At 42.8% G+C, this 26064-nt stretch overlaps 1 protein-coding gene across 6 annotated transcripts in view; it reads right to left on the bottom strand.

The window, feature by feature from the left end:
• Window positions 1–5481: 5481 nt before the first annotated feature.
• The window catches only part of scaper (S-phase cyclin A-associated protein in the ER), a 139622-nt gene continuing 119039 nt past the window's right edge, over window positions 5482–26064 (bottom strand). For all 6 annotated transcript variants that reach the window (XM_029668013.2, XM_029668015.2, XM_029668017.2 and 3 more), the window contains 6 exons: window positions 25076–25231; window positions 21939–22179; window positions 20097–20246; window positions 7495–7686; window positions 6783–6831; window positions 5482–6330 (listed from right to left, as the gene is read on the bottom strand). In XM_029668013.2, the coding sequence (XP_029523873.1) occupies window positions 6227–6330; window positions 6783–6831; window positions 7495–7686; window positions 20097–20246; window positions 21939–22179; window positions 25076–25231 (892 nt within the window). In that variant the 3' untranslated portion in view covers window positions 5482–6226. The remainder of the gene's footprint in view (window positions 6331–6782; window positions 6832–7494; window positions 7687–20096; window positions 20247–21938; window positions 22180–25075; window positions 25232–26064) is intronic.

Here is a 26064-nt window from a genome sequence, read left to right as displayed (position 1 = left end):
GACATCCTCCTGCAATTTATTAACTTTTACTGTTGAAAAGCGATATCCCAATTATAAATACAGTAAAGTATAAATACAGTAAAAAAGTGTTTTTTAGACAACTGGAAACTTCAAGGAGTAGGGCACTCAAGGATTTGGTCTGATGTGAATCCATGATGTCATCGACTTCCCCCCTTGCTTTAGGAACAATTGAGGACAAAAGTGGAAAGGCCCAACCCCCACTTGTGCCATGTCATGATTTAACTGAACCACTTGATGAGATGTCCCTTTTGGAAATAAGGTGTTAAATGGGGTGAAAAGGAGACTGCAATGCCATTTTAAGTGTGTGTATATTATTGTATTTACAGTGCATTCGGAAAGTATTCAGACCCCTTGACGTTTTCCACATTGTGTTACAGCCGGAATTCAATTTTCTTTTTCTTCTCACCTATCTACACACAATAATGACAAAGAGAAAACATGTAAGTAGAAATGTTTGCACATTTATTGAAAATTAAATACAGAAATATCTAATTTCTCATATCTCACAATAAACCATATTGACAAAGCAAAAAAAGTTAAAAAATGTTTAGCAAATTTATCAAAAATAAAAAACTGAAATATCACATTTACATAAGTATTCAGACCCTTACTCAGTACTTTGTTGAAGCACCTTTAGCAGTGATTACAGCCTCAAGCCTTCTTGGGTATGACGCTACAAGCTTGGCACATCTGTATTTAGGGAATTTCTCCCATTCTTCTCTGCAGATCCTCTCAAGCTCTGTCAGGTTGGATGGGGAGCGTCGCTGCACAGTTATTTTCAGGTCTTTCCAGAGATGTTCGATCGGGTTCAAGTCCGGGCTCTGTCTGGGCCACTCAAGGACATTCAGAGACGTGTCCCAAAGCCAATATTGCGTTGGCTTGGCTGTGTGCTTAGAGTCATTGTGCTGAAGATGAACCTTCACCCCTTCCATCTGGCCACTCTACCATGAAGGCCTTATTGGTGGAGTGCTGTAGAGGTGGTTGTCCTTCTGGAAGATTCTCCCATCTCCACAGAGGAGCTCTGTCAGTGACCATCGGGTTCTTGGTCACCTCCCTGACCAAGGCCCTTCTCCCCCAATTGTTCAGTTTGGCCAGGCGGCCAGCTCTAGGAAGAGTCTTGGTGGTTCCAAACTTCCTCCACTTAAGAATGATGGAGGCCACTGTGTTCTTGGGGTCCTTCAATGTTGCAGAAATGTTTTGGTACCCTTCTCCAGATCTGCGCCTTGAAAGAATCCTGTCTCTGAGCTATACGGACAATTCCTTTGACCTAATTTTTTTTGGTTTTGCTCAGACATACACTGTCAACTGCGGGACCTTATATAGACAGGTGTGTGCCTTTCCAAATCATGTCCAATCAATTGAATTTACCACAGGTGGAATCCAATCAAGTTGTGGAAACAGGATGCACCGGAGCTCAATTTCGAGTCTAAAAGCAACAGGTCTGAATACTTATGTAAATACGGTATTTCTGTTTTTATAAAGAACTGTTTTTGATTGGTCACTATGGGATATTGTGTTCAGATTGATGAGGAAACATTTTGATTTAATCCATTTTAGGATAAGGCTGTAATGTAACAACATTTTGAAAACGGGAAGGGGTCTGAATACTTTCTGAATGCACTGTATACTTGGGAATTCGTTTTTCAAAAGGAAAAGTTCAAAAATAGCAGGTGTGCATATTTAAGATTATTTTCAAAGCCACATAAATCATTGGCTGAGCTGAGAGAACTGCGCGTGGATCAACAACATCAAATTCACTCCACATTACTGGCCTGGGTATGACAAAGTCAAACGAAGGAATCACGTTTGCAACAAGGCCGTTAAGTAACACTGCAAGAACCCATGGCAAAGAAATACACTTTTTGGCCTATATTAGAATAATCACAAGAGTGAAACCACAGAACAATGAGATAGATATTTCACCGGATGTACACAACCGTTCAAAAGTTTTGGAACACCTACTCATTCAAGGGTTTTTCTTTATTTGAACTATTTTCTACATTGTAGAACACAAGTGAAGACATCACAACTATGAAATAATACATATGGTATCATGTAACCATAAATTAAAGTTCAACAAATCAAAATATATTTTATATTTGAGATTCTTCAAATAGCCACCCTTTACCTTTGCACACGCTTGGCATTCTCTCAACCAGCTTAACCTGGAATGCTTTTCCAACAGTCTTAAATCTGCTTGAGACAAGTTTTGATTATTGCTGTTCATCAATGATTCCCAATCCAATTTAGAATGGATGCCCTACGAGTTCTGCAAAGTTGTTAGAATCGTATTCAAATTGATTCACAACTGTAATTACTGCCAAAGGTGCTTCTATCAAGTTAACTCTGGGGAGTGAAGACATATACATACATACATACACACACACACACACACACACACACACACACACACACACAAACGTGTATGTATGTATATATATATATATATATATATATATATATATATATATATATACACACACACACACATAATATATATACACCCACACACATAAATATATACATATATATACATACATATACATTTGAAGTCGGAAGTTTACATACACCTTAGCCAAATACATTTAAACACAGTTTTTCACAATTCCTGATATTTAAACCTAGTAAAAATTCCATGTTTTAGGTCAGTTAGGATCACCACTTAATTTTAAGAAGGTGAAATGTCAGAATAATAGTAGAGGGAATGTTTTATTTAATCTTATATTTCTTTCATCACATTCCTAGTGGGTCAGAAGTTTACATACACTCAATATTTGGCAGCATTGCCTTTAAATTGTTTAACTTGGGTCAAACGTTTCGGGTAGCCTTCCACAAGCTTCCCACAATAAGTTGGGTGAATTTTGGCCCATTCCTCCTGACAGAGCAGGTGTAACTGAGTCAGTTTTGTAGGCCTCCTTGCTCGAACAAGCTTTTTCAGTCTGCCCACAAATTTTCTATGGGATTGAGGTCAGGGCTTTGTGGTGGCCACTCCAATACCTTGAATTTGAAAGTATGCTTAGGGTCATTGTCCATTTGGAAGACCCATTTGCAACCAAGCTTTAACTTCCTAACTGTCTTGAGATGTTGCTTCATTATATCCACATACCTTTCCTGCCTCATGATGCCATCTGTTTTGTGAAGTGCACACGTCTCTCCTGCAGCAAAGCAGCCCCACAACATGATGTTGCCACCCCCATGCTTCACGGTTGGGATGGTGTTCTTTAGCTTGCAAACCAGCCCTTTTTCCTCCAAACAACGATGGACATTATGGCCAAATAGTGATATTTTTGTTTCATCAGACCAGAGGACATTTCTCCAAAAAGTACAATCTTTGTCCCCATTTGCAGTTGCAAACCGTAGTCTGGCTTTTTTATGGCGGTTTTGGAGCAGTGGCTTCTTCCTTGCTGAGCGGCCTTTCAGGTTATGTTGATATAGGACTCGTTTTACTGTGAATATAGATACTTTTGTACCCGTTTCCTCCAACATCTTCACAAGGTTCTTTGCTGCTGTTCTGGGATTGATTTACACTTTTCGCACCAAAGTACGTTCATCTCGAGGAGACAGAACGTGTCTCCTTCCTGAGCTGGTATGACGGCTGCATGTTCCCATGGTGTTTATACTTGTGTACTATTTTTTGGACAGATGAACATGGTACCTTCATGCTTTTGGAAATTGTGGCCAAGAATAAACCATACTTGTGGAGGTCTACAATTCTTTTCCTGAGGTGCTGGCTGATTTATTTTGATACATGGCCCCATTCATGTATCAGTCGCCCTGGTCCCTTTGCAGAAAAACAGCCCCAAAGCATGATGTTTCCACCCCCATGCTTCACAGTAGGTATGGTGTTCTTTGGATGCAACTCAGCATTCTTTGTCCTCCAAACACGACGAGTTGAATTTTTACCAAAAAGTTATATATCATCGACTGCATCCTTATGTAATACATGTATCACTAGCCACTTTAACTATGCCACTTTGTTTACATACTCATCTCATATGTATATACTGTACTCGATACCATCTACTGTATCTTGCCTATGCTGCTCTGTACCATCACTCATTCATATATCCTTATGTACATATTCTTTATCCCCTTACACTGAGTATAAGACAGTAGTGTTGGAATTGTTAGTTAGATTACTTGTTGGTTATTACTGCATTGTCGGAACTAGAAGCACAAGCATTTCGCTACACTCGCATTAACATCTGCTAACCATGTGTAGGTGACAAATAAAATTTGATTTGGTTTCATCTGACCATATGACATTCTCCCAATCTTCTTCTGGATCATCCAAATGCTCTCTAGCAAACTTCAGACGGGCCTGGACATGTACTGGCTTAAGCAGGGAGACACGTCTGGCACTGCAGGATTTGAGTCCCTGGCGGCGTAGTGTGTTACTGATGGTAGGCTTTGTTACTTTGGTCCCAGCTCTCTGCAGGTCATTCACTAGGTCCCCCCGTGTGGTTCTGGGATTTTTGCTCACCGTTCTTGTGATCATTTTGACCCCACGGCGTGAGATCTTGCGTGGAGCCTCAGATCGAGGGAGATTATCAGTGGTCTTGTATGTCTTCCATTTCCTAATAATTGCTCCCACAGTTGATGTCTTCACACCAAGCTGCTTACCTATTGCAGATTCAGTCTTCCCAGCCTGGTGCAGGTCTACAATTTTGTTTCTGGTGTCCTTTGACAGCTCTTCGGTCTTGGCCATAGTGGAGTTTGGAGTGTGACTGTTTGAGGTTGTGGACAGGTGTCTTTTATACTGATAACAAGTTCAAACAGGTGCCATTAATACAGGTAACGAGTGGAGGACATAGGAGCCTCTTAAAGAAGAAGTTACAGGTCAGTGAGAGCCAGAAATCTTGTTTGTTTGTAGGTGACCAAATACTTATTTTCCACCATAATTCGCAAATAAATTCATTAAAAATCGGTGGCTGACTAAATACTTTTTTGCCCCACTGTATATATATATATACACACATACATACACACACACACACACAGATATACACTTAGAAAAGGTTCTATACATTTTCTTTCACTTTGAACATATCAGTAAGAAAAAAAACAAATAATTGAATCCCTTTTTAGATTGAATTTTAAGGCAGCAAAATGTGAAAACTGTGCAAGGGGTGTGTAGACTTTCGCTTGGCACTATGTATTTGGGGTTTGATGGGGCTGCTTCAGGTGAGAGCAAAGGACTGACTGAGCCTGGTAAACCGAGTATGGTATAGAGAAGGCCCAGCCATTTTAATTTTAACCCAGCTCCTCACAGCACCTGGGATACTAATCACTATAACAAATGTTATAGTATGCTGTACGAGCAGAAAGTTACACAGGTAGAGGCTACAGTCCGTACTTCTCATTGTCACTTCACTATCAGTATAACGTAGAGAAATCACTGAGACTTGAGTGAGCTGCACAGTCTGTAGTTCAAAATAATTGGAGTACAATGAACAATGCTAATAATAAATAATTTATTAATGGGATAGAAATGTAAATTATTCAATAAATTATATTATTTTGTAAGTGCTTCACAACAAAGGCAAGAACAAGGAAAATATTTGTACTTGAAAAACTGGACAGCTCCCACTTAGAGCAAATCTAAATATACAGAATAAACACAAACAGGCTATGTAACTTACTGGGAGTACAAAACTGTCCAACGCCTGTAAAATAACTGTAGGGAAAAACCATTCTGGGCAGGTCATTCACATCTTAACCGGATATGAAAATAATAAAGGAATTAACAGGAAGTACAGTATTATTGATGAACATGTTATCTAATCATCATGAGAGTGCTTTTGATTATCATCTCTGCTCTTTTCTGCTACGTTGTCATCCACAGACACACAACACAAAAACATGACTAGGTTTGGACAGGGAACATCATTATTGTGCGTGACTCAGGGAAGAATACACAAGATGCACACGTCCAACTCAAACTTTTCTGCAATCTCCCATGGACATGGATGGATGACTTACATGAACATTTGAGTTAGACACAAACATCTCAAGTTAGGATTCAGCCCTTGAATTCTAGGATTTCAAGAGTTTTGGCAAAGCTAAGAAACTGCATTTATGAATAAGCCCATGTGCAGACCTCAAATCTAAATGGAAAAGTATGTAGTGTAGAATGAAGGGTGAAGTGTATCTATTTTGTTTTTCACATGTATATCCCTGTTAGAGGATGGCGTGCAACTCTGAATTAGTCCTCCTGCTTCTTGAGGAAGAACTGCAGTGCAGAGTCCCACTGGTCTCTAGGAAAGCGGTTGGATAGCTCACAGTAATCCAGCAGCTGAGACACTTTGTCTGCATGGTGACAAAGCAAAGGAATAAAAGACAATTATAATGTGTCTGAAGGAGAAGCTTCAGGATTCTTCACTAATGTTAAAGAATTCGATCAATTGATTAAAATAGTCCCAATTATGGGTGGGCGGGGCGCAGTGTGCGCTAAGCAAGGTTGCCAGGTGCACGGTGTTTCCTCCGACACATTGGTGCGGCTGGCTTCCGGGTTGGATGCGCGCTGTGTTAAGAGGCGGCTTGGTTGGGTTGTGTATCGGAGGACACATTACTTTCAACCTTAGTCTCTCCCGAGCCCCTACGGGAGTTGTAGCAATGAGACAAGATAGTAGCTACTAAAAACAATTGGATACCACGAAATTGGGGAGAAAAAGTGGTATTTTATTTATATATATATATATACGTGGACTATAAACAAAGATTCATATTTATGCACAACTACGCTAACATTTTTTATCTACCTGCTTGTTGCGTTCTGTTGTCTGGATGGTTCTCGCTTGAGGCACAGTCCTGGAGGAAATAAAATAGGAACGTGTTAGTCATCCACAGCATTAAGGCAGGAGTACAGGTGGAGGCCAGACACCATTGTCCACCAGCTGTGAATAAATGGAAGTGTGTGTGGTTAATCTTATCCACCAAAAGATAACTCATCAGGCTTGAAGCTAACCAAACTCAGATACTAACAGATAACTTGAACTTAAAAAACAAGCTTTGCAATGATGTCATTGATCTTGCTTTGTAGTATACTCCTCTGGTAAACACACACATTATTGAAGCATGTAAAGATGTCACAATGTACTCAAAAATGTTAATCGGAACCATATCCTACTATTAGCATTGCAAAAACTAGTTTTAGCTTAATCTCAGGTTAATTGTAAAATAAATAATGACAAGGCAGGAGACACTATATATCACCCTCTATAGTGCGAGCTAATCTTAGTGTAAATAATAGTATTAGCTGGGCAGTGAGAGGGGAGGAGACAGCTTGTTTACTGGAGGCTAAACCCCTGGCAGGTAAATCCACTGAGGAAGCCATCCATCTGTGTTGGTGATAAACATTCACTGGAAGGTGACAGACATAAAAAAAAACAGAAAGACTGACTAAAGAACTGTGGGTCTATTATTTATTTGAAAAGTGTTGCCAAAACATGTATGTGTACGCGTCTGTGTTACCTGTATGAAGGTGGCCAGCAGCACACAGCTCATCTCCTGTTGCAGGATGACCTTGTTCTGGGGGTTGTTGTAGCAGGCTGAGATGAGTGAGGGGAAGAGCACTTTGATGAGGCGCGGGTGGCTGAAGTATTGGAAGGGCAGCTGACACAGTTTCTGCAGCACACTGGGCTGGCGGCCAGACTGCACTATCACCTGGCACACACACACACACACACACACACACACACACACACACACACACACAGAGTAGGGCCAGTCAACCAGTCAGTCAGCGGCAGTGCCAACCGTAAACTACCACCCTGCACTCCTCCCTGTAAATCTGCTACTAAAGCAACACACAAACACCCATTAGGAGGAGAACTGGAGGGCACAGCCTCCCACCACACAATTACAGGCTAAAAAACACAATGGGATGTTTTGCAAGTACAGTGCCTTCAGAAAGTATTCATACACCTGGACTTATTCCACATTTTGAGTTACAGCCGGAATTCAATTTATTTATTTTCTTCTCAACCATCTACACACAATCATGACAAAGAGAAAACATGTTTGTAGACATGTTTGCACATTTATTGAAAATTAAATGCATAAATCTCATTTAAATAAGTATTCACACCCGAGTCAAAACTTTGTCGAAACAACTGGATTGTGCAACATTTGCCCATTATTCTTTTCAAAATTTAAGCTCTGTCAAATGGTTGTTGATCATTGCTAGACATCCATTTTCAGGTCTTGCCATAGATTTTCAAGTAGATTTAAGTCATAACTGTAAATCGGCCACTCAGGAACACTGTCTTCTTGGTAAGCAACTCCGTGTTTAGATTTGGCCTTGTGTTGTAGGTTATTGTCCTGCTGAAAGGTGAATTCATCTCCCAGTGTCTGGTGGAAAGCAGCCTGAACCAGGTTTTCCTCTAGGATTTTGCCTGTGCTTAGCTCCATTCCGTTTATTTTTTTATCCTGAAAACCTCCCCAGTCCTTAACAATTACAATCATACCCATAACATTTTATTTGAATTTTATTTCACCAGGTAGGCAAGTTGAGAACAAGTTCTCATTTACAATTGCGACCTGGCAACATGATGCAGCCACCGCTACGCTTGAAAATATGGAGTGGTACTCAGTAATGTGTTATATTGGATTTGCCCCAAACATAACACTTTGTATTCAGGACAAAAAGTGAATTGCTTCTCCACATTTTTGTAGCATAACTTTAGTGCCTTGTTTCAAACAGGATACATGTTCTGCAATATTTATATCTGTACGCGCTTCCTTCTTTTCACTCTGTCAATTAGGCTAGTATTTTGGAGTAACTACAATGTTGTTGATCAATCCTCAGTTTTTTCCTATCACAGCCATTAAACTCAAACTGTTTTAAAGCCACCATTGGCCTCATGGTGAAATCCCTGAGCGATTTCCTTCCTCCCCGGCAACTGAGTTAGGAAGGACGCCTGTATATTTGTAGTGACTGGGTGTATTGATACACCATCCAAAGTGTAATTAACTTCACCATGCTCAAAGGGATATTCAATGTCTACTTTTTATTTTTTACCCATCTACCAATAGGTGCACTTCTTTGCAAGGCATTGGAAAACCTCCCTGGTCTTTGTGGTTGAATCTGTGTTTGATATTCACTGCTCAACTGAGGGACCTTGCAGATAATTGTATGTGTGGGATACAGCGATGAGGTAGTCATTTAAAAATCATGTTAAACACTATTGCACCTAGAGTGACTCGATGCAACTTATTTTGTGAATTGTTAAGCACATTTTTACCCCTGAACTTATTTAGGCTGGCCATAACAAAAGGGGTTGAATACTTATTCACTCAAGACATTTCAGCTTTTCATTTTTTATTAATTTGTAAAACTGTATAGAAACAATTCCAATGACATTAGGGGGTATTGTGTGTAGACCAGTGACAAGAAATCTGTTTAATCAATTTTAAAATCAGGCTGTAAAAGAAAAATGTGGAAAAAGTGAATACTTTCTGAAAGCACTGTAATTGCTGAGCTGTTGTTAAATGGAGGCAATGAGAAATATTAACCGTGAAAAATCTTCTGAATGAGAAAGATCTTGACTTCATTATCAAAAGATACAGGCTTTTATGTTTTACCAGGTTATAGTTGTCTCCAATTGTGCGAGTGTCATTGGGATATTGAACAGCAGACTATATTCCTGTGTGTGTGCTCTGTGCAGTTGAGGTTGAAAGGGCATGCACAGTGCAGGGGTAGGGGGAAGGGTGAGTAGACCTCCACTGTAGCCTTGCCACCACCACTTTAAGAAATGAGCAATACCATTACTGGAGTTCTCACCTGGCCGACATCCTGCTCCCCTTTACCAGAGCCGTCAATCACACGATTACATCCGGCCCACCAATATTAAAACCAAATCCCTCCCAGCCTAGTTTGATTAGAGGGGGGACTGGTCCAAAGGAATTGGTCCTGGCCTAATGCTCAGGGCATCTCCCCAGAGCCTGGGAAGGCAAACCGGGGGGTCACCAGAGTAAATCCTGGCTGGAAAAACACCCCACTGCTTTACAGGTACAGAGACCCGGGCTGGGGCTTAGCTGAAATAGGAACCAGAAGGGCAGGGTGAGGTCTCTTGGCCACAGTGACATAAATTAAGAGGATTTACAAGATTTGGAGAATACACTAACAATACTCTTCCAATGCATTCTCTCTTTGATAATGCACTTTAAGGTTTAAGGGTAGGATAAACAAAACCATAATTCACTGCTTTTATCATTTCAAGCTGAAGCTCCTCAAAGCTGTGTTCTACAGCAGCGTTCAAACGGGCCACAGGAGATGCCTCTTCCTATTAATGTCTGTAAAGATTCTTTACTGACCAGCTGAAACAAACCACTGAAGAACCTTTTTAGGGGAGTTAATGCTCCCCTGGCAGTCAACTAAAGCAAATTCTCAATGAGAGAGATTAATTCACAAACATGCAGGTTCACTAGGAGGATACTGAAACACCCTGTATTTTCACATTGTCATGTAATGTTTTCACCAAAGGAATGTCTCTAGCTCCACCATAGTTTGTCCACTGACCAGAGGAAGATCTGGTTGTTTTCAAAATGGAGCTGCTTATTTTCAGTATTGGAACTCAAGTTGCAGGACTTATGCGCTAAGTTAACAAGATTCTAGATCACCGAATCAATCTTTACCGTTGCAACGCTGCCCGAGGAGGAACTGGCAGAGAGAAAGGTCATACATTTGATTATGAGATCCCAGGTAAAGGAATCTTTCATCGGAACATTGAAAAACACACAAACACTGCAGACTAACAATTTGTTGTTGCAGGGCCAGCTGCTGGACATCATAATCCAGAGCCGTTCTAGGTCTCAGAGATTCAGAAGCGTTGGGGCCGATGCTCTAAGGAGACTCAACCCACAAATCATACAGCAATCTCATAATCCTCTGCTATACTACACAGTGTTCCAACTTCCGCCACAAACACATTGTCCACCCTCAAGTGCACGCTGCAGGTAGACATAAAACAAAGCCAACTGGCAGCCACAGACCAGAGGTCACTTAGTCCTAGAAAAACCAAGTCTACAGCCAACTTTCAAGGCCTCTCCAGGCGAAGAGCAATAGCAGTGCTCCAAACAGGGATAAGGCCTCCGCCCAGTCTCTCCCTGTCCACTGGAAGTATCTATTCAAACCCTGACATCATAAAAGGACCATCAAGCGTCTGAAGCCATGAATCAGGCCTCAGTTTAACACAGACCTGTAAAGCTCAAGTGCCTGGTAGCTCTGGTGTGTCTTAACTACAGAGACCTGCCTTTTCAAACAGGCCTGCTCTTTTACGACACTCCATTACATAATCACCTTGCTGTACACCGACAACAAAGAGTGTGTAAAGTTAATGTTCCGAAACACAAACAAAACCTCGGGAATGTCCAAGTTGAAGCGGAAACCAAGCTGAACAGTTCAATGCTGTACAGATGTCAGTGTAGAATTGAGAATACGCATCACACTGGCAAAAAAAGGCCATGCAAAAACCAAGGTTAGTTTGCTAGATTTGACAACTTTTAAGATCCAAAGCGATCATGTACTGTAATTCCAGAATAATCTACATCCAGCATATCTTTGATTTGCGACACCCTCCACACATAGGGAGACCATCGTGGATGAGTGGACAGTGGCAGAGTCTATTCTGCATGCTGTCTAGACAGGCCCAGACACCTAAACTAGAGGAACCAGGATATGTCAGCCTTGGAACAGGGCCACAAATCTGAAGCTCTGGCGCACAACACAAACCAGACCTTCTCCCAAGCCTTCCTCTACACACTGAAGTTACCCTAGTGAAGGAAATGCCCTACTGATAAGAGAGGTGGGCAGATGACATCAGAGGATACTGAGAGAGTCTTTGCTGGAAGGGAAGTTAATGCTAAAAGGGCCTTTTAACAACTACCTACCTACCACTCACCCACAGCTGATGGAAGACGTGCACTGAATGCTACGGAAATCATCTACTGACAATCAGATGACGACATGGACAAGAAGAGAAGATCCCACCCTGGCTTTTAAGAGACAGGCCAAGAGTATCCATCTCCTCTAAACCACAAAAAAAACATGGTATTTGCCAAATAACCTGTAATTATTCTAGATTCATCTGCCAACTGACATTGTCAACTTACTCTCGATCAGGGCTCCCCAACTGGTGGCCTGTGGGCAGAATTTGGCCCGTAGGTGATTTCCCCCCCCCCCCCCTCTCTTATTTTTTGGGGACATAAAACACTGTAGAAACACCAGCAAATCAACTCCAAGTGATTCTAATTTTGGAAATATTTTACAAACTCTTCTGATGCATAACAGAGAGGTATATGTGATTGTATACATATGTAAGCAAGGTTTGAAATTATTATTTTAGTCAAATATCTTTGTCTGGGCTTCTTGCAGTCTACAAATGATTTGTAATTATGTTCCGGCCCTCTGATCACCCACTCAAGAACAACAGAAAATCGTCCCGCAGCTGAATCTAGTTGATGATCCCTGCTCTAGATCTTACAGCAGATTGGTTGTGAAAGTGCCAGGGCCACAATCAAATGAATCATTATGCAAACAGAACCTCTAAAAAGATCTGGAAGTTTATGGGGAAAATGTCCCCCTGAACTACACTAAAGTTAGTTAGACCTGGACTCACCCAAGATGCGTGTAAATCATCTACAAAGCTAACAATCAGGCCCTTTCCTGCCAGTCACCAGTCTGTGTGTTTACTCTGGTGTATAATAAGACAGTGCATTGGGCTGGCTCCCAAGGTCTGCATGAGCCACACTTCACCCTGGAGGCATGGAGCATTTGGTTTCTTGGCAATAATGGACTACTGAAGGGACGGTTTCAACATGAGTTTATGGATTACAGGCCCAGAGCTGAGAGTGGGGCTGGGGCCTGCAGGGCAGAGGAAGTGCCCTTGTACAGAATGGGAAGGACAGGGACTTGCCTGGCTGCAGATCACATTGATGTGTGGGATGTCAGTCTGGGAAGGGGCCTACTGCAGTTCACAGTAAAGTTTTCTATTTTACACTAGCCTTCATAATGAACTGAAATACTGCATCTGAGTAGTAGATGCATTGCAAGTGTCAGGATGAATTAGTGTAAATTTAAGTCGATTTAGTGACATTTTATTAACCTACTCAGAAATGTCCATAGTCTGGAACCGGTCATGAAATGGGATACATTTGCATACCTTTGCATGAGTCTGCTTGTGCGTACGTGTGTGGCCATTTTCCATGAATGAGAGAGAGTTTTTCTTAAGACCTCAAAGCCAGGTGTCTCGGTTAAGATGTCAACAGCTTACAGCCATCATTTACTGTTCCCACATTTCAAAGAAGCTCGAGATCACCACCATGAATGATTCACAAATGAATCACTGAAGGTTGGGAAGAAAAAGATGAGCTTACATATCCGCTCAAGAGCCAAGCAATATGGCAGTTAAAAACATTTCATTTAGTCCTCTTTTTAGTGTCTATGGGTTCTCCCAAAAGACAATGAAAACATATGGCTACATGGCTCTGTGAGCTAAAACACACTTGAAGACACACAAGGCTACATATGTCACTCTCCCAATGGCTTTATGTGTGACAGGTCGAGTTATTCATACCCTCGGAGCAGGGAGAATCTCTCTCTCTACAAAGTCCTTCTTCAAAGTTCTGCGTTTTATGAGCAGCATTATTTCTAGTGCACACATATAAACAAAGGCTGATGTGCCTGTCCGCCGACAGTGAATCAGCAGTCTGTGTGACCGCACGGGTCGCGGGTCAGCCTGTTTTTGTGCTCTGCCAATGCTTACATTAGCCTGAGAAAAGCTAAAACTACTCCAAATATTTCCCTCTACTCCATCCATCCTGCTCTGCTCTGTTCCGAGCCCACAACACATGGACACATTCCAGGAACAGTGCCACTGGCCAGGATCAGCTCTGTGGAGGTCGCCAAGGATCACTTTTTATGTTTCCTCACATTTTCTCAACAGGGCTCTCACACCTATCAAAATCTACAATAAACAATGAAAAGGAATTCTGCTAACAAGTCCTAAATGCTGATTTCACTCTTTGGGACTTTGGAGCAGATATAGAAAAAGGCATCATATGATCGTCCTACATTTTTTAGCAGCTTGTGCCCTGAATGGAAGTCACAGGTTAAAAACTGCATTAGGGCATTTCAAATTAACAAAGTGCGCTGGTCATAAATTAATATGCAAAAGGATGTTACTCCCAGGCAGACTGTTAGGTTAACTTTACTGTGCAAGTACAAAGCCCAATCATCTGTCACCCCCTAATTCAATCATCAGTCCTCATTCAATTATCCAATATAATATGCAAATACATCCAACAATGGCATAAAAATGCTAATTACGTACATCAGAATAATTAAATTGGATAGGAGCAGTGGAAGAGAGCTGAACTGCCATAAAGTGGAGGCAGATTCTTTAATTAGGACTAAAACATCTTGGAAATTAGAATCTGTAATCTGCCTATAAATTGCTGCGTGGTTGACTGCGCCTGTGAAGACAAAGACCTTGTAGCAGAGGTTTGAGTCTCAAAGCTCAACTGCTGGCACTGAGGGTCAGGCTTCACATAACTAATGCCCGGCAAGTGGCCTAGGGTGGTCTAGCGATGAAGGCCGCTGCTTCCGGTCACATGTAGAGCTGCATCATGGGTTTGAATCCAGCCCACTGCTATTTCAGCACACTTTCTTTCATCTCTATATCCAATAAACTTACAAAGACTTAAATAAATCAAATAAAGCACGGACAACTGTAAGCACTGTAGTCTGCTCTTGGGCCCAGTAGACAGACTACGCATTACCAATCTAACTGCAAAATAATTGATTTGAATGGTAAATCTCTAGTCTATTGATAAACTGGGTAAATCAAGATGTAGCCTAGGCCTATTCACAAGACAGGTGAATGCATATTCAATAGGAGTGGAGTGTGTGCGTGCATTGAGTTATTGAGCTTGTTTTGGCTAATCTCATGGGGCCACAGATGAAAACCAATTTGAGACTTATTGTACTGATCAACAACCTGCTCCTGTTCAGTAGAGTGTGTATGCTTGCCTGTCACGCGGGAGACCGGGGTTCAATTCCCCGACGGGGAGTAAGGACTGGTTTATAAGGCATATCTAGGGTGTACAATGTAGTCCACAAAGCTAGTCCACAAAGCGGAAAATACGCTTCACGCTTTCTGATATGATTTCCAGCCTGTGGAGTCTCAGCTTTAGGGCTCCCGAGTGGCGCAGCAGTCTAGGGCACCTCATCTCAGTGCTAGAGGCGTCACTACAGACAACGTGGTCTGATTCCAGGCTGTATCACAACCGGCCGTGTTTGGGAGTCCCATAGGGTGGCGCACAATTGGCCAAGCATCGTCTGGGTTTGGCCGGTGTAGACCGTCATTGTAAATAAGAATGTGCTCTTAACTGACTTGCCTAGTTAAATAAAGGTTACATTTAAATAAAATAAAAAACATTTGAAGAAGCAATCAATTTATTTTTAAGTGTGCGCTGTCTCTAAGACCCATGACATCATTCACACACACAATCAGTTCGAGGCTTGAGCAAAGATGCTATTGACTGGGAGAGATGTGAGGCGGGAGAGAGGAAGTGAATGAATAAGGTTTTTGGGGACAATCAACTTTGAAATCAGAAATATTTTGCATTATGGTTTGCATATCATCACAAACAAGGTACTAGGGAAGTGAATTGATGTTAATGCTAGATTCTCATTCTCAGTGGGGCGGCAGGTAGTCTAGTGGTTAGAGCTTTGGACTAGTAACGGAAAGGTTGCTAGATCGAATCCCCGAGCTGACAAGGTAAAAATCGGTCATTCTGCTCCTGAACAAGGCAGTTAACCCACTGTTCCTAGGCAGTCATTGTAAATAAGAATTTGTTCTTAACTGACTTGCCTAGTTAAATGAAGGTTAAATAAATTGCAAAATGTGTAGAATAGCATGAGTTTTGCTATAAAACTGCACATTTTTCTCTCTGCCCCATGGCAATATGTGTAGAATTGCAGGAAATCAGCTTTAAAACAGCCTCAGTTTCTCTCAGCCTAATAGCAACATGTGTGAAATAGCATGAGATTAGCTCTAAAACAAATGTGTCTCTATGCCCAATGGCAAAATGTGTAACATTTTAGGAAGTCCGCTGGCTAGAGCTAGCAACATGTAAGTGGAACAGGCACGGTGCTCTGGTGCTATAAGGGGACATGAGCTGCGCTGATAGACTTTAGTAGATGACGTGAGACACATTTGACAGATGTACCGGAAAAAAAAAACATTCTAGTGACGAAAAGTTTTTAATGTTCACACCCATTACAACCAGCATGTCCAGAGATACAACCTCTCTCATCATCACCCAGTGCCTGGGCCTACCTCCGCTGTACCCGCACCCCACCATACCCCTGTCTGCGCATTATGCCCTGAATATATTCTACCATGCCCAGAAACCTGCTCCTCTTATCCTCTGCCCCCAACGCTCTAGGCGACCAGTTTTGATAGCCTTTAGCCGCACCCTCATACTACTCCTTCTCTGTTCCGCGGGTGATGTGGAGGTAAACCCAGGCCCTGCATGTCCCCAGGTACCCTCATTTGTTGACTTCTGTGATCGAAAAAGCCTTGGTTTTATGCATGTCAAATCAGCTGGGCTTGACAATCTGGACCCTCTATTTCTGAAACTATCTGCCGCCATTGTCGCAACCCCTATTACCAGCCTGTTCAACCTCTCTTTCATATCGTCTGAGATCCCCAAGGATTGGAAAGCTGCCGCAGTCATCCCCCTCTTCAAAGGGGGAGACACCCTGGACCCAAACTGCTATAGACCTATATCCATCCTGCCCTGCCTATCTAAGGTCTTCGAAAGCCAAGTCAACAAACAGGTCACTGACCATCTCGAATCCCACCGTACCTTCTCCGCTGTGCAATCTGGTTTCCGAGCCGGTCACGGGTGCACCTCAGCCACGCTCAAGGTACTAAACGATATCATAACCGCCATCGATAAAAGACAGTACTGTGCAGCCGTCTTCATCGACCTCGCCAAGGCTTTCGACTCTGTCAATCACCATATTCTTATCGGCAGACTCAATAGCCTCGGTTTCTCGGATGACTGCCTTGCCTGGTTCACCAATTACTTTGCAGACAGAGTTCAGTGTGTCAAATCGGAGGGCATGCTGTCCGGTCCTCTGGCAGTCTCTATGGGGGTGCCACAGGGTTCAATTCTCGGGCCGACTCTTTTCTCTGTATATATCAATGATGTTGCTCTTGCTGCGGGCGATTCCCTGATCCACCTCTACGCAGACGACACCATTCTATATACTTTCGGCCCGTCATTGGACACTGTGCTATCTAACCTCCAAACGAGCTTCAATGCCATACAGCACTCCTTCCGTGGCCTCCAACTGCTCTTAAACGAGAGTAAAACCAAATGCATGCTTTTCAACCGATCGCTGCCTGCACCCGCATGCCCGACTAGCATCACCACCCTGGATGGTTCCGACCTTGAATATGTGGACATCTATAAGTACCTAGGTGTCTGGCTAGACTGCAAACTCTCCTTCCAGACTCACATCAAACATCTCCAATCGAAAATCAAATCAAGAGTCGGCTTTCTATTCCGCAACAAAGCCTCCTTCACTCACGCCGCCAAGCTTACCCTAGTAAAACTGACTATCCTACCGATCCTCGACTTCGGCGATGTCATCTACAAAATGGCTTCCAACACTCTACTCAGCAAACTGGATGCAGTCTATCACAGTGCCATCCGTTTTGTCACCAAAGCACCTTATACCACCCACCACTGCGACTTGTATGCTCTAGTCAGCTGGCCCTCGCTACATATTCGTCGCCAGACCCACTGGCTCCAGGTCATCTACAAGTCCATGCTAGGTAAAGCTCCGCCTTATCTCAGTTCACTGGTCACGATGGCAACACCCATCCGTAGCACGCGCTCCAGCAGGTGTATCTCACTGATCATCCCTAAAGCCAACACCTCATTTGGCCGCCTTTCGTTCCAGTACTCTGCTGCCTGTGACTGGAACGAACTGCAAAAATCGCTGAAGTTGGAGACTTTTATCTCCCTCACCAACTTCAAACATCAGCTATCCGAGCAGCTAACCGATCGCTGCAGCTGTACATAGTCTATTGGTAAATAGCCCACCCATTTTCACCTACCTCATTCCCATACTGTTTTTATACTGTTTTTTTTTATTTTTTATTTATTTACTTTTCTGCTCTTTTGCACACCAATATCTGTACCTGTACATGACCATCTGATCATTTATCACTCCAGTGTTAATCTGCAAAATTGTATTATTCGCCTACCTCCTCATGCCTTTTGCACACACTGTATATAGACTGCCCATTTTTTTCTACTGTGTTATTGACTTGTTAATTGTTTACTCCATGTGTAACTCTGTGTTGTCTGTTCACACTGCTATGCTTTATCTTGGCCAGGTCGCAGTTGCAAATGAGAACTTGTTCTCAACTAGCCTACCTGGTTAAATAAAGGTGTTCTCAACTAGCCTACCTGGTTAAATAAAGGTGTTCTCAACTAGCCTACCTGGTTAAATAAAGGTGTTCTCAACTAGCCTACCTGGTTAAATAAAGGTGTTCTCAACTAGCCTACCTGGTTAAATAAAGGTGTTCTCAACTAGCCTACCTGGTTAAATAAAGGTGTAAAAAAAATTTAAAAAAAAAATTGATAACTCACTGAAGTTTTTAATGTTCTAGTATCGATAAATGACTGAAGTTTTGCGCCAGGCCAGGAACCACATTACACTAGAGAAAACTGGCTGCTCCACTGGGACAGAACAATGGACCCCGTTACTCTGAGGGACAATAGACAGCACAGACGTGGCAACACAGGAATCGTTAAAGAGGTGGCTCGTTGCTTTTTTAGGAATCACAAAAAAACGACACCCTCTCTTCATCTAATGATACGTTATCAGAAGCATATAAAGGAAACAGAAGTATCCTCATATGGAAAGACGGTTGCTACAGGGCCACACTGACTTCATCTTGACAAACCAATTGTCATTCATCTCATATTTCTGAAACAGAACAGACATGTGAAATGAACCAAAAGTGATCCATGGTGAAAACGAAACAAATAGCATCAACACTAAAGCGGACAAACAAAGCACATGAAAAAAAACACTTCACTTTACTACATACAGTGAGCTTCAAAAGTATTGGGATAGTGACACTTTTGTTTTGGCTCTGTACTCCAGCACTTTGGATTTGAAATTACACAATGACCGAAGTGCAGACTGTCAGCTTTAATTTGAGGGTATTTTCATCCTTATTGGGTGAACCGTTTAGAAATTACAGCAATTTTTGTACATAGTCCCCCCATTTTAGGGGACTAAAAGTAATGCAGTGTCATTTTGGAGTAACTGACTGTAAATAATAGAATATATTTCTGAACACCTACATTATTATGGATGTTACCATGATTACAGATAATCCTAAATGAATTGTAAAAAATTATGAGTGAGAATGTTAGAGGCATAAATATCATATCCCCCCAAAATGCTAACCTCCCTGTTATTGTAATGGTGAGAGGTTAGCATGTCTTGGGGGTATGATTTTGTGCGTCTAACTTTCTCACTCATCATTATTCACAATTCATTCTGTATTATCTGTCATCATGGTAGCATCCATATGAATGTAGAAGTGTTTAGAAACATATTGTACTCTTATTTACAATAAAAGGGACTCCAAAATGACACAATACATTACTTACCATTGAATTCTATTGGGCACAAAATAATCTGAAAAACAACCAAAATTAACAGCATGTAACAAGTTTGTAGAGTCACAAACTTGATGTAGTCTTTTGCAAGCTATGAATGAGACCAAATACTTAACTTTTCACTACTTTAATACACAAAAGCACATTTTTCCAATACCTTACGTCCCCTAAAATGGGGGTATTATGTACAAAAAGAGCTGTAATTTGACAGTCTGAACTTTAACCTCATAGTCATTGTATCATTTCAAATCTAAAGTGCTGGAGTACAGAGCTAAAACTACCAAAAAAGTGTCACTGTCCCAAAACTTTTGGAGCTCACTGTATTTTAGCACAGTTGTGTATGTTAAAACCTTTACCTGGTTGTCAGGGTGGTTGACAGTGAAGTAGCCCACACAGATGATGACTTCCTGCAGCAGCTCTTCAGAGGAGAGCTGAGAGCAGTACCACAGCAGGGAGCTCACTATGTGGCGGAAGGCAAGGGACAGCCCCTCGGCACCTAGAACAGCCTGAAACATCATCAGCAATTAAACACCACTGAGAAACCACAAACACAAAGCAGACACTAGCTAGCTAGAGACATTCACTAAAACTACCTGGATAAATGAACAATAGTGCTAAAAAGTAGAGAAATCAACACTATGCTGTTAATGTACGAGAAGCTGGATTTGCTGAATTAAAAGAGAGGAGAGGGATGGTTGTGCTTTAGCGGCTACAGACTGGTTGATTTTGTGTACAGAGACTCTGCTAGGGGGTCTCTCCCCAGCCCCAATACCAGGGGGTCCTACCAGAGGGACCCCAATCCCCCTGCAGATGAGATGCTATCAGTGGTCCACAGACAGTATTTATTAAACATGTCAGTATGACTGAGCACCACAGGGTCAGCACAGAAACAAACCACTGGAATCAGGTTGGGGTGTATGGATGAGGATTGGACTGGGGACTATGGGAGAGGAGGGGGTAAACAGTCTCCTAAACAACAGGACTTACCTGAGAGGCCCAATCCTGCTATCAGAACTGAGTCTCACTCCTGTCTACACTCTAAATATAACACTCTGCATACTGTAGACATAACCATCTCCCCCAATGTAATCAGTCTTAGGACCTGGGAAGAACAGTAAGACAAACTGACCCTATATTGTGTCTGTCTATATTGTGTCTGTCTATATTGTGTCTGTCAGTGAATGAATGCAAAGGCCTAATATAATGTGTTTTGATGTGCACCAAAATGTTGATGATTAAATGCTATGAATATTATACATTTACTTCAAAATAGACTTTTCCAGTTTGAAATCCACCCCATTTGGTAGCTGATTCTGGAGCCTAGCAAAATGGGCAATGAGAAGAGGGAGCAGCTCAGCATCCACTGTAGTGCTTATTAGTCAGCACTAGTGTGGGGTAATGTGAACCACAAGGTGAAAACAACTCACAGGCCACAAAGAATCATTATTTAAAATGTTCATAAAAATGGTACTGAAACACTTCCAGCTGTTTTGAATAGCCTGAGCATGGCGGAGCCGAGGGAGAACGGCCTCTGTGTTAATTACCCACAGGCATTAAAATAATTAATAACTTTCCAACTTTCTCCCTCACACCTTTCTGTTTACGCTCTGCCAGAGCACAGTGAAGCTGTCATCCTCTCTTCATCACAGCTGAAAATGTATGGCCCTGGCTACAGCACTAATCACTCAGGTCCATCCGCACTGCTGACCCACTGGGCTCCTTTGAACCTCAGCAGGTGACCCCAGGTCACGGGACAGGCATGTTTATGTCCGAGAGTTCAGCTTTATCCTAAGGAAAAATACTCCAGTCGTAATGGCAGCAGCTCTGAGAACTGGCCTCTGCTGCCCGATCAGTTACATATAGCCTTGTTGCTGCCAGGAACAGGAAGGAGAGATATTTTCAGTGCTGCTTGATGCTTGTGCACAGGGATATGGGGGTGCTAGTCAATCAAACAGAGGGGCCATAAGGTGACAAGACCCCCTATTTGGAATGTCAGTCTGTGGAATGTGTCCAGCATAATACACCTATGTAACCAGCAAGGCCAGTATATACGAAAAACCTGCACCGCAGCATAATTTATGAGATTACAGTCACTGTAATCAACAGCATCTACTGGACCTGAAGGATGAGGGATTCAAGTGTGAGAATGTGTGTCTATTGTACCTCAGAATGAAGAAGAGTGTGTGTGTGTGTCATACTTGGAAGGCAGACAGGTCGAGCAGGGCGAAGCTGTTGAGGAAGCGGAGGCCTGTTAGGGCCACCTGGATGACCCCGGGGGCGTAGGGCTCCTGTGGGCTCTGGGCAGCCGGCTCAGGCAGGGAGGAGCTGTGGAGCAGGATGCAGTACAGAGTGTGCACCACACCCACCAGGTCTGTGGACTGCAGCAGGGCTGTCAGTCCTGTGGGGTCTGCACGCTTGTTGTCAAATATACTGGGAGACCTGCAGAGGATACAGGGAATATAAATAAACATGTGACATGATCATTTCATTTCTGCTCAATGAACATAGTGACAGAAATGTTATATAGGGAAATGAATTGGATCAGAGTACTCCACATTACAAGATCTCCAAACTCATTATTGCTTACTAAGAAGTAGATCTCCTTTCTACTAAAAAGCTTAGTTAAAAATATCCTGACTTTTCATTTCATTCTATATCAAGCAGAAGTTGAATTCACAACATAGCCCTTCAGCGAGCTAGCCGAGCTGAGTTTGACAACAAGCTGAAAGTCAGTAAACCTGAGAAGGTGTTGGCTGCTCTCCTCACCGCAGTGACCAGAGACCCAGGATGTAAGAGTGAAGGCAGTCTGGTCCCTGTGGCTTCTAGATTTAATCGCTAGACCAGGGCTGCCCCCTCAGATATAAATAATTGGGCCTGCCCTCTTTACCCTGCATGCCTATCGGGTCAAGTGGCTTAACTGGTTACACAGAGACAGAAGTTGGAGTCTGGTGGCTGTGTGTGAGAAGGTGTCTATGCTCAGCTGTGCAAGTGAAAATGATTGAATAATCAGGGTTAAAAAGCTTGGTCATTACCACTACAACCATAGCCAGAGATATTATTTAATGGTACAACAGTGACACAGAAATGTGGCTCTTATCTTCACCAATTCGGAATCTGAGTTTGCTCCTCCAAGCTGGGCAGAGTGAACACAGGAATTTGGAAGTAGCTCTGACAACGGCTCCTCTGCCCTTGGCTGCAGAGAGCTTCCTGGCAACATGCTGTGTATTCAAGCACATTTAATTAAGGCACACCTTACAGGATTGAACGCAGCGTGTTCGTGCGTCTTAGCCAGGATGCCACCCTGCAGATTAAAGGGATTGGTAACATCATCCTCTCAGTACACATCACAGGTGAGAACAGAACCGGAGTATAATACTGAATTGGCTGGAAGGAGAGGTTGCTCTGCGTGCCTCAGCTGCCCTTTTCATAAGACTAGAGGCCAGTCAATGCAAACGTCTATAAATAGAGTACAAAATGTACTCTTTCAAACTAGATAAACAGCACTACATCAAAGTCAATGGCATCAGAGAGAACTCATCTCAAATCGCTCCCGTTGTTTTACATTTAGGATGCATGCAAACAGAGTTCCATGAGCTAGCACTGACAGGAAATTTAAGAATACTCCTGCTGCACAGGCTGTGATTTGCAGGCAGAGAAGAGGCCGTTTGACCTCTGGATGGAACCCACTGTACATGCTGTTACTTGATGTTGGCCAACAGCTCTTGTGTGGAAATTCGTAGCTCGGCAAGTACATGGTCTCTAATGCCAATTAAATCCCTTGACACAGCAACTGGCATCACCAAAAATATTCCAGGACCATAGTATGCATTCTCTCCAGTATAATCTCATGAACACACAGAGGAACGGGTAAGAATGGAGATAGTTGGCTGGATTAGCAGGGTGTTGATTATTACACAACATCGCTCGGTTCGCTCATTAAAGTTATGGTGCTGTGTTTTCTCACAGATATTAGGTGACAGTCTCAGCAATACTCCCCGTGCTGGTGTGAAGCAGCTGGGCACTGTTACAGCACACAGCAGCTGGAGGGGAGAGGTATACTAGCAGAACAGCACCTACAGTATTGTACGTAAATCAGTCCTGTTGATACTGACTTATGGCAGGTTTTGACAACAGACCTGAAATATTTGAGCTAAAATACATCTGTCCTAATTCAAACTGTGACACGACAGATACTAAAGGGATCTGATGTACCCATATGACGCGTGTCTAACTAGCAGGGCAGCATACCTCTACTAAGGGTCATGCTATCTTTGTCAGTATTGCGTCTCAGTCTGTGTGCTTAGCCTCTGTCAGCGGCGCCACTGAGCCTCTCTTGGGGGTGGTCACAGTGACACACGTGGGTGGGTTTCCCCCAGTGTGCTGGAGGCAAGGGTTTATGGGGAGTGACAGAGCACTGGAGTCAAGTAGATGCCTATCTCCATCAACAGTAACGATGGCCTCGCCAGCGCTCAGACTAAAGGAAACCACTGAGTGCGATTGAAAAGTAGGCTGTGTATTTGTTTGGGTTCCAACAACCAGTCTTTATGGGACGGAGGACTTAAAAGATTCAATAGTGAGTCACGCCTGCCATTAGATTTCTGAACTGCCATGTGTGAGGGCTCTGGGAGAAGAGGCTGAAGAAATGTGGCTTGGCACCTAAAACCCTCAAACTTCTACAGATGCACAATTGAGAGCATCCTGGAAGGATGCATCACCGCAAGGTATGGCAACTGCACCGAACGCAGCTGCAGGGCTCTCCAGAGGTTGGTGCGGTCTGCCCAACGCATCACCGGGGGCAAACTAGGACACCTACAGCACACGATGTCACAGAAAGGCCAACAACCACCCAAGCCACCGCCAGTTCACTTCACTATCATCCAGAAGGCGAGGTCAGTACAGGTGCATCAAAGCTGGGACCGAGAGACTGAAAAACAGCTTCTATCTCAAGGACATCAGACTGTTAAAGAGCCATCACTAGCACATTAGAGGCTGCTGCCCTATATACATAGACTTGAAATCACTGGCCACTTTAATACTGTTTACATATTTTGCATTACTCATCTCATATGTATATACTGTATTCTATTCTACTGTATCTTAGTCTATGCCGCTCTGACACTGCTCGCCCAAATATTTATATATTCTAAATTCCATTCCTTTACTTTAGAATTGTGTCTATTGTTGTGAAATTGTTAGATATTGCCGCACTATTGGAGCTAGAATCACAAGCATTTTGCTAAACACGTGTATGTGACAAATAACATTTGATTATTTTTTTTTCACAGGGATGTCTGGAGAGGAGGGTCATAGAGGAAGGGAGACGGCTGCCACCCACCGGCCAGTTACAGCGAAGCACAGCTTACACATGGCGTGCAGCAGAGCGGTAGCCTGATGGAGGAAGGTGGACATCTTGGGGCTCTCGTCCACTGGGCCCTGGACAGACAGGAAGCAGCCGTACAGCTTGTCAATCAGACCCATGTTCACCACATAACTGAGGGAGGGACAAACACAAAACGAGGATAAGAGTAAATTCACAGGAAATAAACAACAAATGACTAAACCTTCACAATGAAATATTTGATGTCATTCAAGAAGTGTCTCTGTGACATATGTTTTATCCTAACAAAGGCCCTCACTGAGTGCAAATCACCGGCAGCACAGTTGAAATTTGATCTCTCACCTAAGCCCTCTTTACTCCCTGTTATTAGTGTGATATCACCAATTTGTCTTGCCAATGACAGGTCTCATGATCATGTTGCCTCTACTATCTCAGCAACAAAATCACTCGTAACAGCATCCTTACATTTACATTTGAGTAATTTAACAGATACTCTTATCCAGAGCATACATTTTCATACTTTTTCTGACTCCAATAAGTCATTAGAAGGTGGTTGTGCCCCCCTGTGCCAGCCCAGAGCTAGGCCCCTGACTGTCTACTGACCTGAGGCTGCCTCACAGCTCAGGTATGCCTTTCCCACCCCGCTCAGCCCTACCCACTATAGGGGCCGACAGGGAGGCTCAGCAGTCAATCACAAGACCTCCCAGATGTACCAGATAGTTCAGTCCAGATTCAGGAAGCCTGCCACTGTTCTACACTACATGAGTTCATTCCTTACTCTCTCGGGCTCCGCTTAGCTTATTCCCTCAACCTGCTCCCTCGTTCGCATACCTTTTTTTGTTGGGACTGTCAATCAAAATGGGCTCCTCAAGGTAGGTAATTCCTATTTTTTCAACCTCCACAATAGGTCATCTGACACTTGAACCACGGCCCCTTGTTATGACTTCATCCTCTTCCACAACTTCACTAGAGCTGAAAGGAGCTTT

This window comes from Oncorhynchus nerka, linkage group LG9a (assembly GCF_034236695.1).
Source record: "Oncorhynchus nerka isolate Pitt River linkage group LG9a, Oner_Uvic_2.0, whole genome shotgun sequence".
Classification (NCBI taxonomy): domain Eukaryota; kingdom Metazoa; phylum Chordata; class Actinopteri; order Salmoniformes; family Salmonidae; genus Oncorhynchus; species Oncorhynchus nerka.
The sequence above is the reverse complement of the archived record's forward strand: the minus strand, read 5'-3'. Positions and strand labels throughout refer to the sequence as shown.